General features: G+C 36.1%; 1 protein-coding gene across 1 annotated transcript in view; it reads right to left on the bottom strand.

Annotated features, from left to right (window-relative positions):
- The window catches only part of MROH9 (maestro heat like repeat family member 9), a 77952-nt gene that overhangs the window by 44770 nt on the left and 10642 nt on the right, over positions 1-22540 (bottom strand). Inside the window, exons 2-5 of the mRNA XM_032389335.1 lie at positions 18528-18663; positions 17852-17938; positions 15832-15936; positions 1477-1612 (exon numbers count right to left, since the gene is read on the bottom strand). Coding sequence (XP_032245226.1) covers positions 1477-1612; positions 15832-15936; positions 17852-17938; positions 18528-18663 — 464 coding nt within the window. The remainder of the gene's footprint in view (positions 1-1476; positions 1613-15831; positions 15937-17851; positions 17939-18527; positions 18664-22540) is intronic.

The following is a 22540-nucleotide window of genomic DNA, read 5'->3' as shown; positions in this document are numbered from 1 at the left end:
AGAGGCTTAACCACTGAACCACCCAGGCGCCCTCCTCTGGCTCTCTTTAAAATTACACTGTTGATCTCTGCCGGAGTGTCCTTCATCTCAGATATTGTAGTTTTCATCTCCAGAGGTTCAATTGAAGTCTTTTAGAAATTTTTCTATATCTCTACTTAACATGCTCATCTTTTTCTCTGACTCCTTAAATAAATGGAATATATTACAATAATTGTTTTAATGTCCCTCTCTACTAATTCTATCATCTGGGTCAGTTTTGATTAATTTTTCTCCTCATTATGGGTTGTAGTCTGCTTCTTTGCATACCTAGTAATTTTTACTGGATGTCAGACACTGTAAGTTTTAACTTGTTGAGTGTTGGAATTTTTGTATTCCTAGGAGTAGTCTTGAGCTTCATTCTGATGAGCATTTAAAGTATTTGGAGATTACTTGATCTTTTAAATCTTGTTTTTAAGCTTTGTTAAGTGGCACTAAAACAATTTAGTCTAGAGATAATTTTTTTCCTTCTAATGAAACAAAACACTTTGAGTACTATACTGCATTACTTACAAATCATGAAGTTTTAAATTCTGGCTTATGGTCATAGGCACTATTCCCAGCCTTTGTGAGTTCATTGGATTTTTCTCTCTAACCATTCTCCCTGGCCTCAGGTAGTTTCCTCACATGCATGTTCTGATCACTCCATACCTGAATGGTTAAAGGGGACCCTCTGCAGGTCTCTGGAGTTCTCTCTTTGTGCACTCCTCTCTGGTACTCAGACGTGTAAACCCTAGGTATCTTGACCTCTCTAGATTCCTAATTCTGTCTCTTCAACTTGGTGAGACTACTGGGTTAGAGCCTAAAAACTTACTTTAGGCAATTGTAATCTCCACCTCATTTGTTCATTTGTTCCCATCTCTCAGGAATCATTGTCCTTTGATATCTGATGTTCATTGCCTTAAGAACAATTATATATATTTATATTTGTATATTTAATAGTCATGTATTATGGGAGGATAAATCTTTTCTCTGTTTAATAGTTTGCTTGGAAATAGTTTGATACTTTCAGGACTTGCTTTTATGCTTTGTTAGGCTGTCCAGAGCAGCATCTACTTTAGTCTTGGGCTAATTTTTCCCAACCACTGAAGAATCTGAGTATTCTATTTGATGCCCCATTAGAGGAGAAAAATATGCCTCCTTTTTAAAAGTCTCATTGGCAATCTTTCTTCTTCTTCCCTTCCTCCCCACAGCATTCCTGTCCCCACCATTAACACCCAACACTAAGTACAATACTTTATAGATCTTGAAGAACCAAATATTGCTAGCATATTTTGATAATTCTAAAAAGATTACAAAATATATTTTAGAAAGTGGGGCTATAGATCTTGGGGTAGGATTTAGAAATCTACAGACATAGAGCCTTCTTGGGACCCACAAGCAGAATAATTAGGGACAAATTCTTAGTATCCATTAGAAGAGATGGTAAATCATTCTTACCATTCTGACACTTTGCAATGCAGAGGAGGTGATACAGTCCTAAGGATGCTTGTTGTGTGATTAAGGGATCATTGTGGCAACACAGAAGAGACAGTTCTGCTGCCAGGACACCCAAACATGGAGCATCAACACTTGCCTGATGGAAAAACAAAGGAGTAAAAAATGTATTTGCTATGCATAGTTAACATTGAATGTCTGCATCTGATCCATATATATATATATCAGCCTAGGATTAGAGGATGAGCTTCAGAATTTACAAAACCTATATTCAAATCTGTTCCGGAGCCTCAATTTCCTCATCTATAAAATGTGGATAATAAATGCTACCTTGTAATAGTTATTGGGGGGACTATTTATGACAAAAAAGAAAGTTCTTAGCAAAGTGCTTGGAAAGAATAGCAACTCAACTAATGCTAGTTTCTATTCCATGAGTTAGGTAGCAATTTTCAGGTAGCAAATTCCCAGGATATTGGGGCAGGGGATGGATACCCTAAAACTTTCATGCTTTCTTCTCTATGTACAACACACTTCAGATGACACTCTTCAGTTACACTGGAGAAATGTAACTTTTCCTCCTAGAATTGTTCTGATTCTTCGAAGGGAAATTCATTTTTTAAAATTCGGGGCATTATTTGCAACAACGTGGATGGAACTGGAGGGTATTATGCTGAGCGAAATAAGTCAAACAGAGAAAGACATGTATCATATGACCTCACTGATATGAGGAATTCTTAATCTCAGGAAACAAACTGAGGGTTGCTGGAGTGGGGGGTGGGGTGGGAGGGATGGGGTGACTGGGTGATAGACACTGGGGAGGGTATGTGCTCTGGTAAGCACTGTGAATTGTGCAAGACTGTTGAATCTCAGATCTGTACCTCTGAAACAAATAATGCAATATATGTTAAGAAAAAAAAAAGAGAAGAAGATAGCAGGAGGGGAAGAATGAAGGGGGGGAAATCAGAGGGGGAGACGAACCATGAGAGACGATGGACTCTGAAAAACAAACTGAGGGTTCTAGAGGGGAGGGGGGTGGGAAGATGGGTTAGCCTGGTGATGGGTATTAAAGAGGGCATGTTCTGCATGGAGCACTGGGTGTTATACTCAAACAATGAATCATGGAACACTACATCTAAAACTAATGATGTAATGTATGGTGATTAACGTAACAATAAAAAATAAAAAAAAAAACTTGGGGCATTTACTTCTGATGTCAAAGCTACTATTACAATATATGTATTTCCTCCTACAATTTCCTTGACACACAGGCTGCTCAAATATTTAGATTTTCATCTTGATTAATTTGTCAAGAAGAAAAGAGAGGTGGAAGACACATTCTGCTTTTGTGAAGGTTTGAGTACCATTACCATTTTTTTAAACAAATAATTCTGTTTACATATAGGTTTGGTAAACTAGTGAGTCTTCTTGTTTCTAAGACAGGTGATTACTTTTATTAAATAGATTCTATGAGGATTAGAGCAAATGTTGGTGGTAAAAGAGTCCAAGTCAACCCTCTGGGAGGATTCCAAGGCCTGCTTCTCCTTCTTTCTCGTCTCTTATGTCCCCTTTTCCCTGTCTCTTATGTTGCTTGACCCACCTCTCTCTCTCTCTCTCAATCTTACACACACACACAGACACACACAGACACACAGACACACACACACACACACATGCACACAGAGTTATTCTTAAAGAAGAGTGGGAAGCAACCTGGGTCATGGGCCAAAGGCATGTGAACAAGGATGCTGGGAGTGATAGTCTCAGTAGAAGAAGGAGAGATAATCTTTTGCTTCTGTGGATGTTCTCTGATTCTTTCTGCCCATACTTTTTTGTAAGCCTGGGCTTGGAATCCCTCTATTCTAGGAGTTCTATGACTTAGGAGAATCTAGAAGCAGACAGTATGGGATGCCTCTACTCTAGGATCTAGGGAGACATGTTTTTTTCCTTGGACGTTCTTTTCTTTGGAGTTACATTCCAACTTTCTTTTTCCATCTAAGGGCAATATTTTAGAATCACCAGAGTGAAGAGTTGTGTTTTTGTATTGGGCATGATGGAAGAGTACTCTCAGTTTAGTTCACAGACACTGGGAACAATTTTTAGCTGTTTACCCCTACAGTCTTATTGTATTATAACTTTTGCCTCAAATGGCCTTTCTTGATTACCCCTTCTCAAGAACTTGTGGATGTATAATTCTTACCAGGTGTTTTTGTAAATGAAGCTATCAGTGGTCTGTCTATTCTGTTTGCTAGATCAGGTCTTTCTAGGTGTTGTCTCCATTGTAGGTGTGGCCATGTCTAGATTGTATGGCATGTTTGAGGAGGATGGGGAACATGACCTTGGATAAGACAAGATAGGAAGATAGGAAGATAAGACAAGATAGGAAGAAGGCCATATGGACCATGGAGCACACAGATTATGCACTGCACAGCCCCTTCAGAAGTGTGCCAGCCACAGCTACACCCTCTCCAACATAAGACTTTGGGAACTTCTAATACAATATGGCCCTGTTTTTATAGAAAATCTATCCAAGAAAAAAAAAATACCTCAAAATCTGAGAAAAGAAGCTTCTCGGTATTAATCCCTTAGCCTAAGTATTTCTACTTGGTTTTCTGACCCTTTCTTACTGGAATCCTTCTTTGAAGATCTGGCCCCTCCAGTTCCTTATCTCGACAATAATGATAGTTTTAGATGCTAAATTCCAGAGGCAACCACTCCTAAGTTTTTTAGCTGCTTCTTCTGGAAGTCACCTCTTTATCTCTAAGATGGACTTCCATTTCTGTTCTAATGTCAGTTTAGGACATTGCTTATCTCTTTCTGCTGTGATAAATTAGGGTTTAGCTCAATTACATCCTTCCACTTTGCCACAATACTTCCAATATAGCATATTACCCATTATGTGTATTACTATTTTTAGTCATTCCCTTTTCTATTTTCACAATATAGTAATACTTTTATTTCCTGTTCATAATATATCTTGTTGATCCTCCACTTTATGTAGTAGGTGTTTTGGAGCACTCTTATTTCCCTTCAACTTTCTTCTATCACTTCTACTTCCCTACTTCTTTTGCCTGTACTTTATTTTGCATTTTTTTATTGTGGCAAAAAATATACATAACCTACAATTTATCATTTTAATCATTTTAAAGTACATAACTCGGTGGGCATTAAGTTCATTCACAATGTTGAACAACAATCACCTCTCTCTAGCTCTAAATCCTTTTTTTTTTCCTGAGAGAGAGAGAGAGAGAGAGAGAGAATGAGTGGAGTGGGGAGGTGCAGAAAGAGAGGGAAAGAGAGAATCTTAAGCAGGCTCTGCATTGAGCTTGGAGCCCGACATGGGGCTCAATCTCATGACCCTGAGATCTTGACCCGAGCTGAAACCAAGAGCGTACGCTTAACTGATTGAGCCACCTAGGCAACCCTCTAGCTCTAAATATTTTCCATCACCTCAAGTGAAAGCCATGTACCATTAACCAGTCATTCCTTATTCTTCTGTCCTCCCAGTTCCTGGCAACCACAAAGCTGCTTTCTGTCTCTGTGGATTTGCCTACTCTGCTATTTCATATAAATGGAATCATACAACATGTAACTTTTTGTGGCTAGTTTCTTACACTTAGTGTGTTTTTAAGTTTCATTAGTGTTGCATTATATATCTGAATTCATTTATCTTTATGGCTGAGTAATATTCTATTGTATGAATATACCACATTTTATTTGTCCATTCACTTTGCTGATGGACAATTAGGTTGTTTCCACTTCTTGGCTATTGTGAATTGTGCCACCATGAACATTCGTGTAGAAGTTTCTGTTTGAACATCTGTTTTAAATTCTTTTGGGCGTATACTTAAGATTGCTGGGTCATATGTTAATTCTATATTTAACTTGTTGAGGAACAACTAAACTATTCTCTGCACTTTTGTTTTTGCATTGTTAAGTTGATAGCATTTGCATTGTGGGTTTTTTGTGATCGATGTATAGATTGATCCTAAAAGTTGAAAATCAATAATGTGGTCTTATTATTGTGACTAAGTAAAATTGTTCAATGCATAGGTCATGCTCACTTTAATTATATCTTCTTTTGGCATATAAATATGTCTTCTCTACCTTTTTTGAGGCTAAAATCTCACCTGTGCCCTGAGTTGTCTCTTTATTTTTGATAATCACGTTTTTCTCTTTATTTATCTTGGGCTGACTCTTGTATTGGGAGAGTTTAATCAAATGTCTGGCAAATCTGGTTATCTAGTCATACTTAAAAATGTAATGCTTCTTGGTGGGGTTTATATATGTGAGCAAGGCTTGTCAAAATGTGGGCTTAGCTTTTGAGTCGTTAGGTGGGGAAGCTGGGGTCATGCTGAAATATATGGAAACAACATAATCAAGACAATTTTCTCAGGGATTTTCTAAACATTTTGAGAAAAAGTCCTCAAATTTTACCTGCCCATGGACCATGTCCCTGTGGAATATAGTGTGTGCATCAAGGGGGATAGAAGGCAGTATGGATTCTTCTATATAAACTTTTGGCGAATCCTTTCAGTTAATGCATATATTTTTGGCCTTCCTTTGCCTCTTATTCTTTATCATTACTGGGCTTCCATAGCTCCCACTTCTCCAAGGTTGCACAGGGCAAACCTCTTCATGAAAAGCTATACCTCCTCCTAATGATCGTGTGCACCTGCCTTTCAGCTTCCTGTGCTAGGCTTTGTCAGTTACCATTTTCTGTCTTATCTATCATCCAGAAGTTTATTGACATCACTATCCCATTGAAAATTTTTATGAATTTCACAAATGTCATTACTACCATTTTGTGAGGACTTTAAAGGGAGAGGAGAGAAAGGCATGTGGACAATCTGTCAGCTTTGATTGGAAATCCTTCACCCATCTTTTATTTATTTATTTTTTAATTTTAATTACAGTTAGAGATACAGTATTATATTAGTTTCAGGTGTACAATACAGTGACTCAACAATTCCATACATTACCTGGTGTTCATCATGACATCCTCTCAATCCCCATCACCTATTTAACCCATGCCCTTACCTCTCTCCCCTCTGGTAACCATCAGTTTAATTCTCCATAGTTAAGAATCTGTTTCTTGGTTTGTCTCTCTCTCTCTCTTTTCTCCTTTGCTCATCTGCTTTGTTTCTTAAATTCCATATATGAGTGAAGTCCTATGGTATTTGTCCTTCTCTGTCTTATTCTGCTTAGCATTATACTCTCTAGCTCCATCCTTGTTGTTGAAAATGACAAGATTCATTCATTTTTATGGCTGAGTAATATTCCATATATATTCCATATATATAATATGTATATATATATTATATATATATATATATATATATATATATATATATATATATATGTCACATCTTCTTTATCCATTTATCAGTTGATGAACACTTGGGCTGTTTCCATGTCTTGTCTATTGTAAATAATGCTGCTATAAACATAGGGGTGCATGTATCCCTTTGAATTAGTGTTTTTGTATTCCTTGGATAAATACCCAGTAGTGCGATTCCTAGATCATAGGGCAGTTCTATTTTTAACTTTTTGATGAATCTTCATACTGTTTTCCAGAGTGGCTGCACCAGTTTGCATTTCCACCAACAGTGCCAGAAGGTTCTTTTTTCTCCACATGCTTGCCAAAACCTGTTGTTCCTTGTGTTTTTGATTTTAGCCATTCTGACAGGTGGGAGGTGATATCTCATTGTAGTTTTGATTTACAGTTCCTTGATGGTAAGTGATGATGAGTATCTTTTCTTGTGTCTGTTGGCCATCTGGATGTCTTCTTTGGAGAAATGTCTATTCATGTCTTCTGCCCATATTTTAATCGGATTATTTGTTTTTTGGGGTGTTGAGTTTTATAAGTTTTTTATATATTTTGGATACTAATTCTTTATCAGATATGTCATTTGCAAATATCTTCTCCCATTCAGTAGGTTGTCTTTTAGTTTTGTTGGTTGTTTCCTTCTCTGTGCAGAACATTTTTATTTTGATGTAGTCCCAATAGTTTATTTTTGCTTTTATTTCCCTTGCTTCAGGGGACCTATCTAGAAAAATGTTGCTAAGGCCAATGTCAAAGAAGTTACTGCCTGTGTTCTCTTCTAGGATTTTTGTAGTTTCAGATTTCACATTTAGATCCTTAATCTATTTTGAGTTTATTATTGTGTATAGTGTAAGAAAGTGGTCATTTTCATTATTTTGCATGTTTCTGTCCAGTTTTCCCAACACCATTTGTTGAAGACACTGTCTTTTCCCATTGGGTATTCTTTCCTGCTTTGTCAAAGATTTATTGACCATATAATTATGGATTTATTTCTGGGTTTTCTATTCTGTTCTATTGATCTGTATGTCTATTTTTGTGCCAGTACCATATGTTTTGATTACTACAGCTTTGTAATATAAATTAAGTCCAGAATTGTGATGTCTCCAGCTTTGCTTTTCTTTTTCAAGATTGTTTGGCTATTTGGGGTCCTTTGTGTTTCCATACAGACTTTAGGGTTATTTGTTCTAGTTCTATCAAAAATGCTGGAGGTATTTTCATAAGGATTGCATGAAATCTATAGACTGCTTTGGGTAGTATAGACAATATTTGTTCTTCCAGTCCATGAGCATGGAATGTCTTCCTGTTTCTTTGTGTCATCTTCAACTTCTTTCATCAGTGTTTTTATAGTTTTCAGAGTATAGATCTTTAACCTCCTTGATTTGGTTTATTTCTAGGTATCTTATAATTTTTGGTGCAATTGTAAATGGGATTGTTTTCTTAATTTCTTTTTCTGATGCTTCATTTTTGGTGTATAGAAATGCAACAGATTTCTGTAGATTGATTTTGTATCCTGTGACTTTACTGAATTTATCAATTCTAACAGCTTTTTGATGGGTTTTTTGGGGGGTTTTCTAGATAGAGTATCATGTCATCTGCAAATAGTGAATGTTTCAGTTGTTCCTCATCAATTTGGATGTCTTTTATTTCTTTTTGTTGTCTGATTGTTGTGGCTAGGACTTCCAGTGCTATGTTGAATAAAAGTGGTGAGAATGGGCATCCTTGTCTTCTTCCTGACCTTAAGAGAAAAGCTCTCAGTTCTTCCCCAGTAAGGATGATGTTCGCTGTGGTTTTTTCATAGATGGCTTTTATTATGTTGAGATATGTTCCCTCTGGACCTATTTTGTTGGGGTTTTTTATCATGAATGGATATTGCACCTTGTTAAATGTTTTTTTCTGCATCTATTGAAATGATTGTATGGTTTTTATCCTTCTATTGATGTGATGTATCATGTTGATTGATTTGTGAATATTGAACCATCCTTACATCCTAGGAATAAATTCTGCTTGATCATGGTGAATGATTTTTTTAATGTATTGGTGGATTCTGTTTCCTAATATTTTGTTGAGGATTTTTGGATCTATGATCATCAGAGATATTGGTCTGTAATTCTCTTTTTTTTTGTGGTGTCTTTATCTGGTTTTGGTATCAGGGTAATGCTGGCCTCACAGGATGAATTTGGAAGTTTTCTTTCCTCTTTTATTTTTTAGAATAGTTTGAAAGACTAAGTATTAACTCTTCTTTAAATGTTTTGTAGAATTCACCTGTGAAGCCATCTGGTCCTGGACTTTTGTTTGTTGTGAGTTTTTTGATTACTGATTCAATTTAATTGCTGGTAATCAGTCTGCTCAAATTTTCTGTTTCTTCCTGTTTCAGTTTTGGTAGTGATATGTTTGTAGGAATTTATTCATTTCTTCTAGGTTGTCCAATTTGTTGGCATATTGTTTTTCATAATATTCTCTTATAATTGTTTATTTTTTCTGTGTTGATGGTTGTTAGTTCTCTCTCATTTGTAATTTTATTTATTTCAGTCTTTTCTCTTTTTTCATATTAAGTCTGGCTAGAGGTTTATCAATTTTATTGATTTTTTCAGAGAACCAGCTCCTGGTTTTATTGATCTGTTCTTTTTTTTTTTTTTTTTAAGTTTCTATATTATTTATTTCTGCTCTAACCTTTATTATTTTCTTTCTTCTGCTGGTTTTAGGTTTTGTTTGCTGTTCTTTTTCTAGCTCCTTTAGGTGTAAGGTTAGGTTATTTATTTGAGATTTCTCTTACATCTTGAAGTAGACCTGTATTGCTATAAACTTCCCTCTTAGAACTGCTTTTGCTGCATCCCAAAGGTTTTGAACCATGTGTTTTCATTTTCATTTGTTTCCATGTAATTTTTAAATTTTCTTTTATTTCCTGATTGATCCATTCATTGTTCAGTTGCATGTTATTTAACTTCCATTTATTTGTGGTCTTTCCAAATTTTTTCTTGTGGTCGATTTCTAGTTTCATAATGTTGTGGTCAGAAAAGATAAGTGGTATGACTTTGATCTTTTTGAATTTGTTGAGGCTTTTTTCATGCTTTGGTATGTGATCTATTCTGGAGAATATTCTGTGCACTTGAAAAGAAAGTGTATTCTGCTGTTTCAGGATGGAGTGCTGTGAATACATGTTATCTCCTTCTGATCTAGTGTGTCATTCAAAACCACTGTTTCTGTATTCATTTTCTGTTTGAATGATTTGTCCATTAATGTAAGTGAGATGGGAAAGTCCCTTATTATTATTGTATTATTGTCAATGAATTCATTTATGTTTGTAATTAATTGTTTTATGTATTTGGGTGTCCCATGTTGGGTGTGCAAATATTCACAATTGTTATATCTTCCTGTTGGATAGTCCATTTTATTATTATGTAGTGCCCTTTGTCTCTTGTTACAATCTCTTTAAAAATTTTTTTAATTTACTTTGCAAGAGAGAAAGAGAAAGAGAGAGTGAGAGAACACGAGCAGGGGGAGGGGCAGAGGGAGTAGCAGACTCCCCGCTGAGCAGGGAGCCCGATGCAGGGCTTGATCCCAGGAACCTGCGATCATGACTTGAGCTGAAGGCAGATGCTTAACCAACTGAGCCACCCAGGTGCCCTATAATCTGTTTGAAAGTCTAGTTTTCCAATATAAGTTTTGCTACTCTAACTTTCTTTTGATGTCCATTAGCATGATAGATGTTTTTCCATTCCCTTGCTTCCAATCTGCAGGTGGCTTCAGGTCTGGCACGAGTCTCTTGTAGGAAGCATATAGATAGGTCTCATTTTTTATCCATTCTGTTAGCCTATGTCTTTTGATTGGAGCATTTAGTCTATTTACATTCAAAGTAATTATTGATAAATATGTATTTATTGCCATTTCTTAACCTGTTTTGTGACTGATTCTGAAGATTTTCTCTGATCCTTTCTTGTCTCTCTCTCTATTGTAGTTTGCTGGTTTTCTTTAGTGATATATTTGGATTTTTTCTCTTTATTCTTTGCATGTGTGTTAGTGGTTTTTGATATATGGTTACCATTCGGTTTGTATATAACCTCTTCTGTATATAGCAGTCTATATTAAGTTTATGGTCACTTAAATTTGAATGCATTCTCTTCTCTCCTCCCCATATTTTAGTTATACGTTGTCATATTTTACATCTTTTTATTTTGTGAGTTCCTTGACTGATTTTTTTACAGAAATATTCATTTTTACTGCTGTTGTGTTTCCTATCTTTATACTGTCGATTTTGGTCTTTGCTTTCCACTCACAGAGTCCCCTTTAGTATTTCTTGTAGGGCTGGTTTAGTGGTCATGAACTCCTTTAGTTTTTGTTTGTTAGAAACTCTTTATCTCTTGTTTTCTGAATAACTCTTTATCTCTTGTTTTCTGAATATCCTTGCTGGATAGAGTATTCTTGGTTGCACATATATCCCATTCAGCACTTTGAATATATCATGCCACTTTCTTCTGGCCTGCCAAGTTTATGTTGAAAAATCTCCTGCCAGCCTCATGGGTTTTCCCTTGTAACTGACTGATGTTTTTTGTCTTGCTGCTTTAAATTTTTTTCTTTATCAGTATATTTTACCATTTTAATTATAATATGTCTTGGTGCAAGTCCGCTTTTGTTGATTTTGTTGGGGGAATCTCTGTGCCTCCTGGATCTGGATGTCTGTTTCTTTCCTCAAAACTTTTCAGCTATTATTTTTTCAAATAAAATTTCTCCTTGCTTTTTTCTTTTTTCTTCCACTTATGGGACCCCTACAATATGAATGTTATGTTTGATGGAATCACTGAATTCCCTGTCTATTCTTGTTTTGCATAATTCTTTTTTCTCTCTGTTCAGCTTGATTACTTTCTATTACTCTGTCTTCTAGGTCATTGATTTGTTCCTCTGCTTCTCCCAGCCTGCTGTTCATTCCATCAGTCCTGTTTCTGATTTCATTTATTGAGCCCTTTATCTATGACATGTAATGCTTTATCTCTGTGTTAATGGTCTTACTGATGACTTCCACTCTCTTCTCAAGTCCAGCAAGTATCTTTATGATCATTACTTAAAATTCTCTATCCAGGATGTTATTTATGTTTTTCACTTAGATCTGGCTGTGGGCTTGTCCTGTTCTTTTATTTGGAACTAATTCCTCTGTCTTTTTATTTTGTTTAAGTCTCTGTACCTACTTCTTTGTGTTAGAATAGTCAGCTACATCTCTTGTTCTTGAAGATATTGGCCTTATGAAGAAGAAGTCCTATAGTGTCCTGCAGTATAGTGTCCCTTCTTCCCCAGGGCTTGTTGCTTCAGGGAGTATCCCCAGTGTGTGCTGTGTGCACTCTGCTGTTGTGTCCTGGCCACTTTATCCTCCAGGCCAGTTGTCTGCAGAGGCTCTCTTTGCCTATTGTGGTCAGTGCTTGGTTCCAGGCCTGAATGTGGCAAGTTTTAACTAGGTGTGCTCCAGTCTGCTTGTGAGATGAGACCTATCTCCACCACTACCAGAACTGGAACGCTGCAAAACTCCCAGGTCAGGAGATTCAGTGTGGGCAAGGATTTGGGCCATTCTCCTGGGAAAGGGGGCCTGCTGGGCTGGAACTGAGGCAAGTGTGATTGGGAAGGGTGGTTCTACTGGAGCCTGGGGTGTCAGGGCTTGGTGTAAGAAAGTTAGGAAGCTAGTATTGGTGCTGTGCTGGTTCCTGCACATGGCTCGGGATTAATTCTGAGGGCAGGGGAGTTCCTTTGTTCTTGGAGGAGTCTCTCCATGAATGCTGCCTCTCTGGGACACACTCAGAGAAGAACAAATAAGTTCACTGTGTGCCCTGAGTGTTCTTCATATCACTGTTTCCACACTGTATGTCCACAGGCTGTTTGTTCTGCCTTCTCTCTACTAGCAGCACCATGTGGCTCTCCCAGAGCCAAGCCTGCTGACCTTTAAAACTCTAGGCTTTAAGCCCCAGTGATTGCAAGAACTTACGAAATTTGACCTCTCTTGCTTTCCAAGCCAATTGCTATGGGGAAATCATCTTCCCTGTGTGCTTCCCTCTGTGCTAGTCTATCTCTTGCCCTTCTCCTCAACTGTGGCTCCCTCCCCACCACAGCATTCATGATTCGTTTCTCTCCCAAACTGTGTGTCCACACTTCCTACCATCTTTGATTTGGACTCTTCTCTACCTTTAGTTGTTCTGCCAGTCTTCAGGTTGATTTCTGGGGTACTTAGGATAATTTGTTAATTATCTACTTGTATTCATGAGACTAAGTGAGCCTAGGGTCCTCCTACTCCACTGCCATTGTCCTCCTTAAATTCCACCCATCTTTCAAATGCTGATGTGCCAAAGGAACAAACCCAGGGAAAATCTTTCTGTTAATGATATAAGATGACATGTTTAGCTCACATTTCCTTGCCTGTTTGAAAATTGAATAGTTTAATTGAAGGGACAAATATTCTTTGATTGTAGAAGTTTTTTTCACCATGATAGCACATAGGTCATATAAGGAGAATTACTACAGTAAAAAGTATTTTTGATAGAATACAAATGGTAGTCAGGATTGTTCAATAGGACAAGGGCCTCTGAGACCCTGGAAGACAAGGCTAGGGTAATTTATTAAAAAAAAAAAAAGTCTTTCCAGTGAATGGACAGCACCTGAGAACAGAATGGATAGTTACATATAATTAGAGAAGGGCAAAACAAATCTTCACTGATTATCTTCAATATGTCAGACATAGAGATACACAGACGAGGGCTGTGGGGAGCTTAGTTTTTAATTTAATAATACATTCAGCTGTTTTATTTCATATATTTGTCCTCTCTTCTCCATTAATTTCATGGACTTAACTATCTTTAGAGGACATTATCATAAAGAGAAAGTTTAAAGTTTTAAGCCTCCTTGACTTTGATGAACTGGTTGATGCTAGCTTAGCTTCCATGTTCTGGAAAATGCTAGTGTGCTTCCACCTGGTGGCACTCAGTGAACATTGCAGAACAAAATAATAGGTTATCCTACTTGGCTTCTCAAACAAATCTCAGTTATAGGTAGGAACCCTCATTCTATGAGAGCCTTCTGCCACAGAAGTGGAATTACACATTTATTTTTTCACAGTTGAGGGGTGGGCTATGTGTAGGGGAGAATGAACTGAGAAGACAAAACTCCAAAATGTCTTACCTGTTACCTGAGTGGAACTCACTAGAATGAATGAATGGATATATGTATACTGAATGAAAATGCAAAAGCAGATAAAAGCATGTGAATAGAACTTGGTCAGACAGTCACCATCAAATACTTGCTGAGTGCATGAAACATTTATGAACTGTGCAGAAAAATAGGCCGGAGTTGTGAACTACACTTAATCTCAAGCCTTGCTAGAAATTTTGTATGATTAGCCTTTCAAACATTTGAATGGATAGCCACCCAGCTTACAAAACCAGAGAACCAGAAGATTAAAACAAACCACTCCATCTCTCTTTTGAAATAGACTCAACATGATGCAAAGAACATTATGAACTACCTTTCCTCATGTAAGTAAATTATATTACATCCCAAAGCTGATTTTAAGATTTTATTTATTTGAGAGACAGATAGTGAGAGAGCATGAGCACGAGCAGGGAGGAGAGGGAGAAGCAGGCTCGCAGGACCCTGAGATCATGACCTGAGCCGAAGGCAGATGCTTAACTGACTGAGCCACCCAGGCACTCCACCAAAGCTGATTTTAAACAAAATAGTAAGAATTCAGATATGTTCTAAGGTTTATCTAGGCTTTTTGTCTCAATCTGTCTGGAAGCTATTTGATTAAGTAGTAGAAAATGGGTACGTGAAGATGATATCATGAATGTATGTTTCTGATCCCCTTTATTCTGAACTCTTGAAATGATTCAAACAATCAGATAAGCAATTAGAAGTGTATGTTTAAAAATCACAGTTAAGGATGAGTTGCAAAACAGAGGCTGGATACACAGTATCCATAAGAGAGAGAAATGTTCATAGATAGTAAGATTTCTTAGAAGGAAGACAATAATGTTATTAAAAATATAGAAAACCTCAGCAAATACTGGCAATTATGAGATGCCAATTTGTTCTCCATCTGAAAGGCAACAATTAGAAAGTCCAATAACTTCCCAGTGTTGGTGGAAGGTGTAGGGAAACAAGCACTCTAATATCCACAGGAATACAAACTGGAGATAATTTTGTAGTGTTAAAAGTATAAACTATTCCTACTCTTTGATCTATTATCTTTCTAAGTATTTCTAAGTACATATTTACTTGAACAAAGATGACTATTTGTATATTGTTGAACTAGAAAAAAAACTAAATATACTTGGATGTCCATCTATAAGTAGATTACAATACATTAAAACTATGGGATATATGTTTTGGCTAAAAGAATGAGATAACTCTACATATATTGCTATGAAAATATCTGAGGAACATACTGTTCAGTGAAAAAATCAAATTGCAGAATCATGTGTAAATATAATGTGATTTTAATAAAGAAGCACTAAGTAAAAAACTACGCATCTCGGTGTGTGCATGTCTATGTGGGTGTGTACACGGAAGGCTGTCTGGCAGGATCCATATCACAGCAGCATGCTAGGGAGGAGATTAGGATGGAGAGGATAGTAAAGAAGACTTCTGCTCTATCTCTAGCATGTTTTACAATGAAAAGACTCAGGAATTACTTGTGTAAATTTCAAATACATATATAATGGTTTTAAAAATATTTTAAGAAAAGGAGAAGTAAGAGGGAAAGTGGAGATGGAAGGATTAATAAGGTTGCAAATAACATTGATTGTGATCCAGAGAGTCAGCAAAAATTTTGACACATTCATTCTGTTTGTGGAAAGCATAAAGGGTCTTAATCAATTGGTTGAGAGACTGCTCTGATTGACATAAAATCATGTATTATATTGACTCTTTTTTTAATATCCCAACCTGCCAGCATGCTCATACCAAGCAGGCACTTAGAGTTTTCAAGAGCCAAGACTTGGAAAGCAGCATTATAGAAATGCAGTCTTCAGAAGCAGGTGGCATGATTGCACTCTGTGACTTACATATCCCCTGACTTTCTTGGATGCAAAGCTTAGCACCCTGCTGATGATCACTATAATTCTCTCCTGCAGGTACGAACTATCTTCATTCATCCACACAGCCATGTCCTGTGGAAAACATAAGAATCATCCTAGAGCATGGTGTTTCCATTTCTACAAGTCCCCTCCAACTTCACCAAGTCAAGGGTCCCCATGGACTCCTGATTATTTCACATCTAACCTACATTTATCTCAAAAAGCTGACAACAAAGCTAGTTGTATACTACAAGCTATCTACTATACTACTTCATCTACTGTAGTAACTACACTTAGGTTGTATGTTATTTAATTTTATACAACGAATATGTATTAATGATGTGCATTATAAGTCACTTTGTCAGTCATCACAAAAAGTTTAACAGGAGGCTATCATAGGATTGTTAGTTGCTTCTCCTTTTTTTCTTTCAAAGTACGTATCCTCTCTCTCTCTCTCTCATCACAGGATCTGATTTTCAGTTTTAAAAAAGAATTGAAATGTCATCTGATCCTGAAGTGTCATCTTACTCCAGAATTTCCTCTGCAGATTCAGCACTCAGATATTTTCTGGCTCATAGTTGCAGAGAATATTCCTGGAGGCAGTTCAGTTAGAAAGTTCTTGTTAATTTTGATTCAACTCCATCTTGCTGTAACTTCTATTTGTTCTAAATCTTCAGTTGTAAGGACATATTTACAAGCTTGGGAAGGGAAGAAGACTGCATATGCCTCACATACCAATCACCACTAACAGATTTCTTAAGGCACTCTGTTGGAGTTCACAGTATTTATGCTAAATCTCCTCCTTTTCACTTGCTCCCATTGTATAAAACTGTTCTGAAATCCATTTCCTAGGGCAGAAGAGTCTCTAAATCCCGGGGGCGGGGGGGTGTCAGCTTGTGCCTTTTCCAGGAGTGGGCTTTTAGGTCTTTTTGAGAATCAAGTGAGTTTCTAGACATGGAAGGTTTAAGAACAACATGGTTAAGTAACAGGTTTCCAAGTTAGAGCAGCTTCCCCATTCGTTAGCATTACACATATTATTGCTCCTCTCTTTGCTTCCCATTTTCTTATCAGCAAAATGGGGGAAAATAACCGTCAGAGGGTTATTTTAAGGATTAAATGAGATAACCTATATATGAAGCATTCTGTTTAGTGCCTGATGTAGAGTAAATACTCAAAAAAACAGTGGTTTATTGACTGAAAGAGCATGCATAGGGAGATGGTTGTAATAATGGGATAATAATAACTACTTTAAAGGGTTGTGAGGTTAAGTTTTTAAAGTGCACAGAAAATATTTGACTCAAATTAGGCACAAATAAACTCTGTATATTTTATTTTCCCTCACATTCCTTCTTGTCTTCAGAGATACTAATTCTGCTTCTTTACTTGAATGTATTTTATGATTTGCACAAACTCATAATGTTACTGGTAGAGTAAGTCATTCTGGTTTCCCAGTATTTACAGACAGGTGCCCCCAGTGATCATAAGACATCCTGAGCAGTCTCCTATCTCTGCCTGGGATGTTAAAAACACAGTGAGGTCTGGATGTAAGTGGGGATTTGGACAGTTGTTAGGCTTTCCTCTGATACCATGGTATCCATTAAGATAGGACACTTTAGCTCCAGAGTTGTTGAGGAGGAAGCAAGCATATAGACACCATCAAAGTATTGTTGCATGGATCTGCAGGTAGTTCAAGCCAATCACCCTCTCTTTTCTGCTAACCTATATTGTATTCACTCTTACATTGCCACATAACATTTGGCTTCTTAAGTGTTTTATTGATGCCATCTTCCCAAAATTGAATTCTTAAAATTATGTCTCTGTAATTCAAAGAAAGGGAAATGATTTCATTTTGGGGATAATTATATGGCTTGGGAGGAAAAGAAAAAAATCAGCCACCAAATACTTGAAGAAGACATAGTATGGGAAAAGGGAAATAATAACTGAAATATAGTGAGCTCTTTAGATTTAAGACAAGAAAACAAAAATGCTTATTTTCCCTTTACTTTACCTTTAAGATTTGCAGTTTATAGAGGTCTTTAGACACTAAGATCAGAAGAGTGTCCTCAAATATGTTTAAAATGTTTTGATATAAATTCTGAAAAACAAAAAAAGTTACACAACCAGCCAGCCAGATAAAATTAGATGTAATTTTACTCAGTGTCTATGGTTTTGTGTCCTGGGGTCCTGCGTTCTCCCCATAAACTGAAGGTAAGAAAGGAGAGAGGCAGCTCTAGAGATGAGACCTCTCTCAGTACCCTGTGCCATGAATTGCACCTCCACCTTATAGGGCAGGTGCACTGGGTAGCTGTGCTGAGGAAATAGAGAGCAGAGATGTTGCTCACCTTACTGTAGGGATATTCCTCTCTCCACCTTTCTCTGCTCTTATTTCCTTTCTTATAGCATTTGCCCATAAACTCTTGTCCTTGCTAAAACAATTAACCAAAAATCTCTTCACTCATTTGTTCCTATAACTCCTATACAATCCATTAAATCCCATGACTTGTAGAATTCACAAGGAGTCCAGGGGGTATAGATTAATGCTGGAATATACTGTTGTTAATCTATTGTATCTAAAAAGGGTGAATGAGATAACAACAAGGATTATGACCCGTGGAGGGGCATTATGCAGGACTGTTGTGGCGCATAATAATATCTCATAATAATTAAAGGAAACAAAGACTCACTTCCAGGTCCTCTGGGTCATCTTTACTGTTTCCCATTTCCTTCACTTTCTCAAGAGTTGGTATAGCAAATACTATTTTAAAGGAGGACTCTATTATCTTCAGTTGGGTTTCAAACTGCAGTAAGGGATCTACAAAGCTGGTAAGAAAAAGGTGTAATTATTAAATAGAGGAGAGAACAAATGTAACTTAAATTTAGTGGCTTTTTCTTGTGCAAGAGAGAATGTACTATAAAATGAGGCCCAGCTCTCGGCTTTATATAACATGTGGGTTTTAAATATTCTCATAAAAATGACAATGGTGCTTTAAATATACAGGAATGAGTTTCTTTTTCAAAATCATCTGTAATCAGTTATTTAGAAACCAGAATATATTTCTCCATAGACATAATAATGTAAAAAGTGGTTACATTTCCAGGCAAGCCCACAAAGCCATGCTGAGCTTTAGTTGAACTATATTACTGCCACATTTTCTCTAAGCTGTGACACTATGCTTCTTACATTTTAATATTTCTGAAATTATTGGGATGCATACTCCAATTCTTGGCAAAAGAAACCTGCCCATCAGCAGTTGGGAAGATAAGTTATGACATAGTTATTATTCCTTAGATATGTGTGATGTAGATAACAGTCCTTCTTCATTTTTTTTGAGGTGAAAATATTTTCTTATTTTCTGAAAAAATGGTGATATAGATGGTAAGGTAGGAAATTTTATGCTAGACTCAGAATATCTTTTCTCTACTGGACAGGAAAATCAAAGTGTCTAATACCCACTGTTTGAAATGGACTCTCTTAGAATACATTAGATAATTTTCAAATCTAGGGAAGATTAATTTGGCTTATTCATGGCTTTAATGAATTATTAGACTCTGAACAGCTATCTGTCAAGAGTTTCCGGTAGAATTTTCAGGGGAAGGTATTTAACTTTTAGGGATAAATAACTTGGCTTAGGAAAATACAAAATTAAGATTTTGATGAAATAGAAAATAGTTTCTTTCAATGTACTTTGAAGTCATACTGCTAGTCCTAAAAACGCTAAAATGCTCCAAGTCATGAATAAAGATTAGAAAAATAGCATGATCCTCTAAAGCCATGCATAACTGCTAATGGGCAACAGATCTTCAAATTTTATTATTATTATTATTTTATTTATTTATTTATTTATTTTTAAAGATTTTATTTATTTGACAGAGAGAGATACAGCGAGAGAGGGAGAAGCAGGCTTCCCGCCGAGCAGGGAGCCCCATGTGGGGCTCGATCCCAGGACCCTGGGATCACAATCTGAGCCGAAGGCAGATGCTTAACGACTGAGCCACCCAGGCACCCCTAGATCTTCAAATTTTAAATGTGAGGAAGGTTGAGTGGGAGACACCAGTGATACTAAAGAAAGACACATGCAAATCTATGGGTCAACGTGGACAATTGCTGTTAAGGATACTTTTTTGGATCCACATATAATTTGCTTTCAAAAGAGTAGTTATTAAATTACAGTGTATTTTACAATAAGTGACATCTTAGAATTAAGAATTTCAGTGTAAATGCTTTTTTTATATTCCAGGGTGCACAATCAGGTGATATAGAAAGGAACTTGAGAAGGAAGACTAAGCATTCCTCACTAAATTACTGTATAATCTAGTAAGCAAAAGGCAATACATATTTTTGCAAGTATAATTTGAAGAACCACAATTGAATAAAACAAAGTAGATGCGTCCTAATAAAAACATGGGGAAATTATATTAAACATGATCACAAATAAATCAGGAGGGACATTTTAATATGATAAAATGTTTAGTTCGAACGAAAGAATATTAAGAGAGATATATACTATCATTTGAAATAATAGAAGGAATAGTTAATAACACATAGAAAAAAGTTAAATTATTAAAAATAATTATTAAAAGGTACAAGGTATTGAATTATTAAAAATACAAAGAGAAATAGAAATTATTAAAGATACAAGGAAAAACAAACACAGTCATAGAAGATTAAGCATTCAATTATCAGCATATGGTAGGTAAAAATTAAAAATTCTGCAAAAGAGGAGATCTTTACTAAAATTAATAAGGAAAAAAATAAAATTAATAAGGAGGTATAAATAAATTACATTAAATGAGGTATCAAGGATTATCTTTTTCAATAATCATGGAGTGCTGACAAATATTTATCATAGTTGTAAAAGGCTTTTTACAAGCTGTAAAAAGTTTCAAAATATAAAAGGATATACATTTGATTCTCAAATCACAGTGAGAAATCTATTTTAAAAATGAGAAAATTCAAAGTACTTAAAAATACTAGAATACTATTAGAATTTTTCTCATTTAAAATAAGGGGCATCTGGGTGGCTCAGTTGGTTAAGTGTCCCACTCTTAGTTTTGGCTCAGGTCAGGATCTTGAGGTTGTGGGATGGAAGCCTGCATTGGGCTTGGTGCTCAATGCAGAGTCTGGTTCAGATTCTCTCTCCCTCCCTCTCATTCACTTTCTCTCAAATAAATAAATAAAATCTTTTTAAAATATAAAAAAATAAAATGAGAGAAAAATGACAAACTAAGCATGTAACAAAATTTTAAAGCTACTAAAAATGTAATCAAAGAAATAAAGGGCATAGGCAAAGTGGACAAGTATAAAATGAGAAAAGGGGGAATAATAAGTATAATGATCTTTGCTGGAAAATTTAATAAAGATTTAAAAAAAAAAGAGGAAGCAGAAACTAAATATTAAGAAAGCCTACAGTAGTGGGGCATCTGGGTGGCTCAGTCGTTAAGCGTCTGCCTTTGGCTTAGGTCATGATCCCAGGGTCCTGGGATTGAGCCCCGCATCGGGCTCCCTGCTCTTCGGGAAGCCTGCTTCTCCCTTTCCCACTCCCTCTGCTTTGTGTTCCCTCTCTTGCTGTGTCTCTCTCTGTCAAATAAATAAATAAAATCTTAAAAAAAAAAGAGAAAGCCTACAGTAGTCAAAAAAAGAAGTAAGCTATTGTTGCGTTTAATAGAAACAAAACTGATTTATATACTTAAATTATACAAGTATATATGAGGATATAGCTTGTGTAAAACTTTATGTACCAAATAATACTTGGCCAAAGTACAAAAAGCTATAATAAATTTTTTTAAAAATTAAAGGAAAATTATTATCTGGGGGATTTTTAACACATTTAGGTAGACCAAAAAAAAAAAAAAAAGCTAAAAATATGAAACAGGATTCTAATCTAGGGTCTGCCTTTTCATGAACCCTATAAAATAATATACCAACTTTTGTTTCTATGTGTCTGTATTTTGTGGGGTGGGGTAGTCCAAAAGTTTCATCAGATTCCCAAAGGAGAATTAAAATAGGTTAAGAAGCACTGATACTGAGGACTTTAACACCAGGCACTAGGTATTTTACTTGCCCTGCACGCATTATCTCAATACATCTTCATGGCAATACTAAGAGTTAAGTACTATCATTACTTTCAATTTTTAGACAAGGAATCTGAGGCATTGAGAAGTTAAGTAACTTCAAAGTCACAAAATCTGGGAATGGTAGAGCTGATATTAGAAACTTGGTCTGTTCGACATATAGTTTTCCTTTCATTTTATGAAATTTCTTATAGATTTTGTTTGTCATACTTTGGCCAAGTATTATCTGGCACATAAAGTATTAATTTAGTACATAAGGTCTTCATGTGTACCTACTATCTGTCTTTGTATAGCACTATTTTGTAAATTCTAGTCAATTCACCTAAGCAAGATAGACACACACATCTCAACACAAAATAGTAAATGAGTTTAAGTTCAGAGGAACCACCAATGAATGGTAATCAGGGATCTGTTTATAACTGGTTATTCAAACAGAGTTATAATAAAAGACAATCTCTAAAATATTAACTAATTCCAGACAGGCTGGGAAGTTGACAGAATAGGAGGACCCAAGCTCACCTTGTCCCACAGATACAACTAGATAATACCCACATCAGTGTAAATAATCCAGAAAAGGACTTGAAAACTGGGAAAACAAACTCTACAACTAAAGGTAAAGAGGCAT

The sequence above is a fragment of the Phoca vitulina genome, unplaced genomic scaffold (assembly GCF_004348235.1).
Source record: "Phoca vitulina isolate PV1807 unplaced genomic scaffold, GSC_HSeal_1.0 scaffold54, whole genome shotgun sequence".
Lineage (NCBI taxonomy): Eukaryota > Metazoa > Chordata > Mammalia > Carnivora > Phocidae > Phoca > Phoca vitulina.
The sequence above is the reverse complement of the archived record's forward strand: the minus strand, read 5'-3'. Positions and strand labels throughout refer to the sequence as shown.